This window comes from Zerene cesonia, chromosome 3, assembly GCF_012273895.1.
Source record: "Zerene cesonia ecotype Mississippi chromosome 3, Zerene_cesonia_1.1, whole genome shotgun sequence".
NCBI classification, from domain to species: domain Eukaryota; kingdom Metazoa; phylum Arthropoda; class Insecta; order Lepidoptera; family Pieridae; genus Zerene; species Zerene cesonia.
The window spans coordinates 8,595,778-8,602,468 of NC_052104.1; the positions used below are offsets into that span (position 1 = coordinate 8,595,778).

A 6,691-nucleotide genomic window follows, 5' to 3' on the forward strand; every position below is an offset into this window, starting at 1 on the left:
GTAATAAATGTTATTTGCAGTTAACAATTTTCTTTTTTCTTTATTACAATATTTATGGCAAGACTAGGTATATGCTTAGAAGATACGTAATGTAATAGCTTCAAAGAATTGATAATATATCTCGTACAATAGAACTGACTATTCCGATCATTAAAATTTTTGCAATTTTTCTGACATGAGTATAAAAATACTCTAGATATTTTTCCTCTAAATTATGACAGTGTCATGTAATACTAAGGGCCCACCCTTGCTTTGCTTGTATTGGTCATGGGGAGCCAGCGGCCCTTTGTGCCAGTTACCGTTTACCATAAAGGAAAATACGATTTGCTAGAAGTTTATAAATAAACAGTAAATGATTAGTAGATAAAACAAATAATTTTTATTTACGTTTTCGTTTACAATTTGATTTTTTATTACCAACAAATTTACTGTATGTTTCTAAAAACATCATCCTTTCGCGAAGTTTATTTAAATTAACTTATTGAAAATATTCCAACCCATGAAAATTCACTCGGCCTCGTATTAAGAATAACTTTTTCATCAAAGAGGTTACAGGTCGTATATCCTAAAGGGTCAATATTCCCCCCTGATCAGCGCCTTTCTCCATTCTTCAGGTGCCTATCTGATAAACACAACAATGCCACGGTCGGTCAGTGCATTACTGAACGCAGCTCGCGGCAGTAGCCTCGCGAGGGCTGAAAAAAAGTAAATGTTGTCTGTGATTAATTATCTGTACCAGTGACATAATGGTGTGCAAAATAGCGCCAAAAGTTGACAGCCGTAAGTTTTTACGAAAAATTTGACATTATACTTTTTTTTGCCAATGTTGTCATTGTTAATTATATACGTACAAAATTATCGTAAAATCTTAATTATGAAATAGAACATATTTCCAGTACGATAGGAATTCTTATTAAATTTTACGCTATTGGTCAACCCCAAAGAGATTAGCAAGATTTATGAAATTTAATTAATAATTAAAAGACTTCTTTATTTGGTATTAAATGAAACCAAGAATGGATTAAGAGAAGAAAAAATAATTCGGAAATTCGTCGATCGGAAAGTCGGAATTTATGCGCCGAAGTTAAGATCAAATCAAGAGTTTTTCGGTTTCGTTTAAATCTGTCTGTATCTGAATAGTATTCTGAGTTGTCTTTAATATGTGATATTCATAATTTATGATCCAGAACATAAATAATTAACAGTATATTTTTCTCAAATAATCTTTATATCAATTACTTGTTAGTAATATTTTGAGTTAAACATAAAACAAACCAACTCATTTCACATAAAACCTTATATTCTTATCAAATATAAATTAAAAGTGATCGATGAATTTTTTAATAAATTTTTTATATTTAACATCAGTTATGAAAATCGTATGAATCTTATTTATATCGCAAATCCTTTCCTTATTTTCGGAACTGCTACGAAAGCAAAATTACACTTAAAAATAAACAGTTTAAATACATGAGAAGAAATCTAATAGTTTTATACGAAAATGTGTTACGTAAAAAATAAATATATTTAATTTTACAAATACCCCGAATAAACTTCCAAAAATTTATGGAGTTATATAACAATGACCACTACTTATATATTTATTACGATTTTTTCATCTGTAATTAAAATTTCAGAACGTAAAACAATTTTATCACCAATCCAACACTGCCGATAAAACCACGAAGTTTGTAAACCTATACGTAATGCGTAATCGTGTGGATATTTATATTTCGTCAGTTTTATTTGTGATAATATTAGCTAATTGTTATAGCAATTGTTTTTAGATAAATTGATTAAAGTGTTGTAATAGTGTCAATTCGAACTCATGTTATTTTTCAAAAAATTAAATTTTTCATTCTCCATTTTGCCTACGTAATTTTATATGTTTGCGATTTTCTCCAGCCAAAGATATAAATCACACACAAACAGAAATATTTTTAAAGAAACACAATAGTTATTACGTTTTTTATGAATAGTAACTAAACATTAATATGTATGTTTTTACATTTTAATTCACGTCTCAGAAAATGTTCACGGGCTCTGGTAGGGCTTACCAACAGGAGCTGGTTGGTCAGCTCCTTTGTCCACTACGACATAAAGAAACAGAAATAAAGCCTGGATTATATACACTAGATTGGTTTTAATTTGCAACTAGAAGCAAACTAAAAACAAACTCGTTTACTGATACAGAAACCAAGAATTAGGCATAGTACGATTTAGGCTCAAGCTGCTTGTTGGATGATCCTATTTATAATTTTACGCATTTATGTTATTGTTACAGACTCCCACAGAGTGAATGGAGAAGCACAAGATGCTGCAGAAATAGCTGATTACGAAACTGCGTTAGATGCAGCCGGTATGTGTAAATGTAGCAACATAATGCACTATTATTAAATATCATTATTGATTTCTTATGTGGCAAGCGTGGGGGATATTTCGTTACTCGTTGGAGAAAATTTATTTTAATTGTGGGAGTAGAGCACGCTTCGACACGAATTGGGCCAGCTCGCACCGGGGAAATACCAAACCCCCCACAGAAAACCGGCGTGATTTAATAGCTTTCGTACGGTGAGTGGGGGAGCCGGAGGCCTATTTCCTTCTCCTAGCACTTCCCAGTCCATTCCTTTTTTCCATTCATCAATCCTTTCCTTATCCCTTATCCCTTAAAAGCGGGCAGCGCACTCTCAGAGGTCTGAGCTTCTGCGAATGTCCATGGGCGGTGGTGATCGTTTACCATCAGGCGAACCACCAGCTCAGTTGCCCGCTATGACATAAAAAAAAAGAAAAAATGCTCTAAAGATTAATTTTTAATAAAAATACTGGAACAGTTTACTCTGGCAGGGTATTAGATAGCAATATATATAAAAAAATGTAAATATTAGTTATTTAGTCTAATAATGAAGTTGAAGAGTACGTTTTTTTTGTTTGAATACGTTACTTTCACGAACTACTAGACGGATTTTAAAAAATCTTTGACATATTTCTTACTTTTTTTCTTATTTACCTTTTAGATGTATTCAAGGTAACAATAGGACCTTTACATCCCTCTAAGGGTAAATAAATCCTCTGTCTGGCCTACAAAAATGGAAAAAATGAGTTACACGTCATTTTAAGATCTATATTTCATTCTAATGTCGGTGAAATAACATGGTTTCACCTCAACGTTAAGCTACGGGAAATGCAAAAATTACTATGTTGTTAAGAGCAAAAGTTATGTGAATTTCGTAATACCTTCACTGTAAACGAGATTTCTGATGCAACAAATATCTCCGTACAGTCATTGTACAGTCATTTATCATAAGAAAATTCCTAATAAAAAATGCCGGCGGGACAGGAGTTTATTGTTTTAAATACTGTTAAGATTGCAATGCGTCTGTATAATATGTGGTTCCTATAATAAGAATTGGTATTATTTCAATTTGACAATTATCTTTAACTAGCTGTGCCCCGCGGTTTCACCCGCTTAAGTCCGTATCCTGTAGGAATATCGGGATAAAAAGTTGCCTATATGTTATTCCAGTTGTCCAACTATCTACGTATCAGGAGGTCATTGCAATCGGTATCTTGTAAATATTTGATTAGTAATTGATTAGTTATAGCTGGACAGTTGAAAATTTCAGAGATTTATGTTGTATGTTATGCACCTAGGATTTTCCTTGACCCCGCAGGCGACACCACGGACGGAAAGCTAGCTAATCATAGCTATTACCATACTTTAAGCAAGATTTGAACTTAATTTGTTAGTTCTACCTGGTAGCGTAAAGGAAAAAATAACGTCTTAATTTTTCTCAATATGTACATTGTTTTCAACAATCATAGGCGCGGCACAGGCGCTGGGCGCGCCTTTAGAAATTAAATTAATTACATATAAAATGAATAAATCGCAATGAGAATATAATCTTTGTTTACGTAAAGTATATGCAGGTTGTGGTCCTATTTAAATTTGGTCTAGTTCTGATAGACTTTTGTTAAATTCATTATTTGCACCAAGATTTCTTCTTTCTTTTTTCTATATGACGTTATCCTTAGAATGCGATCGTATTTGTTTATATATTTATCACTCTTAAACTCTGTAACAGAATGATGCGGTCCGAATTAGGTAGTAGGAGTAGGTAGGGGGAGGTAGTAAAGAGACTGATAAGCTTTTTGACGCGGTTATATATTTATTTCGGTCTTATGAGAATATTCTTTAGACTTCGCAGGCGAAGCCGCGGGCAATAACCACTGTAGGGTACTTGTTTTAATATAAATTACATTATTTGTATCATATGTCTTATTGACGTGTCCGACATCAAACCAGTAGTGACACGCCAAAACGAGCAAACCGGAGTGATTCAAGCTGTACCTGAGTTGAGACTTAAACGGGTTTCTGATGTAATAAATTGACATCAATGTTTTTTGACAAATAACGGCTTTTGACAATATATTAGCGCTATGTTATAGTTTTACATTTTTGAGAAGAAAATATTTATTTAAATTGGTTTATACAAAAACTAGCGTGCTTGCGGCTTCGCACGCGTTAAATTCGGAGTAAAAGCCCCCCTTCTTTTCCATGTTATTATACGATTAAACCTTACTCTTGAATCACTCTATATTTAAAAAAAAAACCATCAAAATCTGTTGTGTAATTTTAAAGATATGCATACAGACACACAGACGGCGAAAAATGCTTTTGTTTTATACTATGTAGTGATTAATATGACTGTATATATATGACTAACGATTTAGATAATATTTTCATAATCTTGAAAAATTATTGTATTCTTTTTTCAAATTGACATATTTTTTTGAAAAATAGGTTGATATAACCTTTCACTGAAGAGCGATTTATAAACTTAAGTTTTTTTTAAATATAAACAACTGTTATATTAACTAAAGTAACCATTGTTAAAGCTATTAAGTATATTCCTTTATTCGACGTCATACTTAAATTTACGTCACACAAATGATGGTAAAACCTTATGGTAGAACCCAGTTACTGAAACTTCGCTGTCCGTCTGTCTGTCTGTCTGTATGTGATAGTTAGATAATTAAAATTATCAGATCTCTTGTATATCTGTTGCCGCTGGAACAGTGAATAAAAAAATCGATGTTATGCAACGGTTGGCACGGTCATAAATTGGATGGGTGATCAATTTCTTCTGCAGTTTCTCCTTATCATATTTGTACGAAACCCTTAGTGTCCGACTCGCACTTAACCGATTTTTGACACAACCATACACGGGCAATCTGACATAATATCTAGAACACAAGTTAGGAATTCGAGTAGGCTTGATAATTCATTGTTTACGTTATTCTTTACGGCGAAGCACGTACCTATGACGTCAATAGGCCTGCGACCAAGCGACATAGATAAATGCTAGATTTGCTAGATACCTTATCAATTGTCCGGTTTTTTATATAATGAGAAAGTAAATTATGTATCTATTAAATGTAATTTTATAAAAATGTTATTACGTTTATTAATACTCGCTGTGCTACGCGGATTCACTTGCATTAATTTGGGCTTCCTTGACAGTTTGATAATCAATGCAAATTTTAGTTCGCAGTTTCATTGATACGCCCAAACTAACATAAAAACTTTATAGTTTCATATAATTTCATTTAGAAAGCTGTATCTTCACTGAGTGCCAAAGGTACCACGAGCGAAGTCGGGGCAGACCGCTAGTTAATTAATCAAGTTGCTCATTGTAATTGATCAGGTGAAACGGATATTAACAAGACTTAACAGAAATCTAGATCCATCTCTGTACGGTGAATTGAAACGGTAGTCCTGTAAATACGACTCGGAAAAAGAAAAAATCGCGAGTAAATTAAATATTGTGCTAGCAGAAGCTAGAAGTCTAGAGTTCTTTATTATACCTACTGAAAAAGTTTTGTGTTTAGTATTTTCTTGTGTCTGATTTTACGCGAGTATTATATATATATATATATATATATATATATATATATATATATATATATATATATATATATATATATATACTTTTTGAAATTAAAGACTTTTAAACGGATTTTAAACCGTTAAAACCGTGTCTCCCCGTAACCAGTGTAAAGTTTCCAAGCATCGGGTTAATAATATAATGAATAAATCGCGTTTAAAATCCGTTTAAAAGTATTTAATTTCAAAGAGTTTTATATTTGATAGAAAATTACTGACCTTTTACTTTAATTACTACCTTGTACCTCCTCCCGAAGAACTTGATGATTTTTTTTAACAGAAAAGAGTAATGTGACGTCGTGTTCTATGAAAGTTTTATCAATAATTTTTTTTGTATACAAGCGAAACAAGAGCTTAAAAATGGTGATGCATTTGAAAGCTTTGTTTTTTTGCCGCAAATGCAGCTTATTTCACGGATGCAATATGTTGAACGAAAAAAAAGATATATAAAATTAGTATTTACTGTGTATCCATATCTCAAACTCTTAGAAATCGTTCGCACGTAAAGTTCCATGTATTAATACTATAATGGAGATAAATAAGTACAAAAATTTAAAAACTTCCTTTAAAAAAACAGGAAACGTAAAATATTTGTACTCTATGGAACTCAACTCACTCCACTAATGTAATTTCTGAAATATCTATATTATTCAAAAATACACATTTTACGTGATTTTTAACACGCTTTTATTAGCTTCACTTGTATGTTTGTATGTATGTATGTATGTAACTCACACCCGTTTTTCT

General features: G+C 32.1%; 1 protein-coding gene across 1 annotated transcript in view; it reads left to right on the forward strand.

The window, feature by feature from the left end:
* The first annotated feature begins 645 nt into the window (after positions 1 to 645).
* Positions 646 to 6,691, forward strand: part of LOC119836577 (synaptic vesicle glycoprotein 2B-like) — a 21,863-nt gene continuing 15,817 nt past the window's right edge. Inside the window, exons 1-2 of the mRNA XM_038361962.1 lie at positions 646 to 780; positions 2,285 to 2,359. Coding sequence (XP_038217890.1) covers positions 747 to 780; positions 2,285 to 2,359 — 109 coding nt within the window. The 5' untranslated portion in view covers positions 646 to 746. The remainder of the gene's footprint in view (positions 781 to 2,284; positions 2,360 to 6,691) is intronic.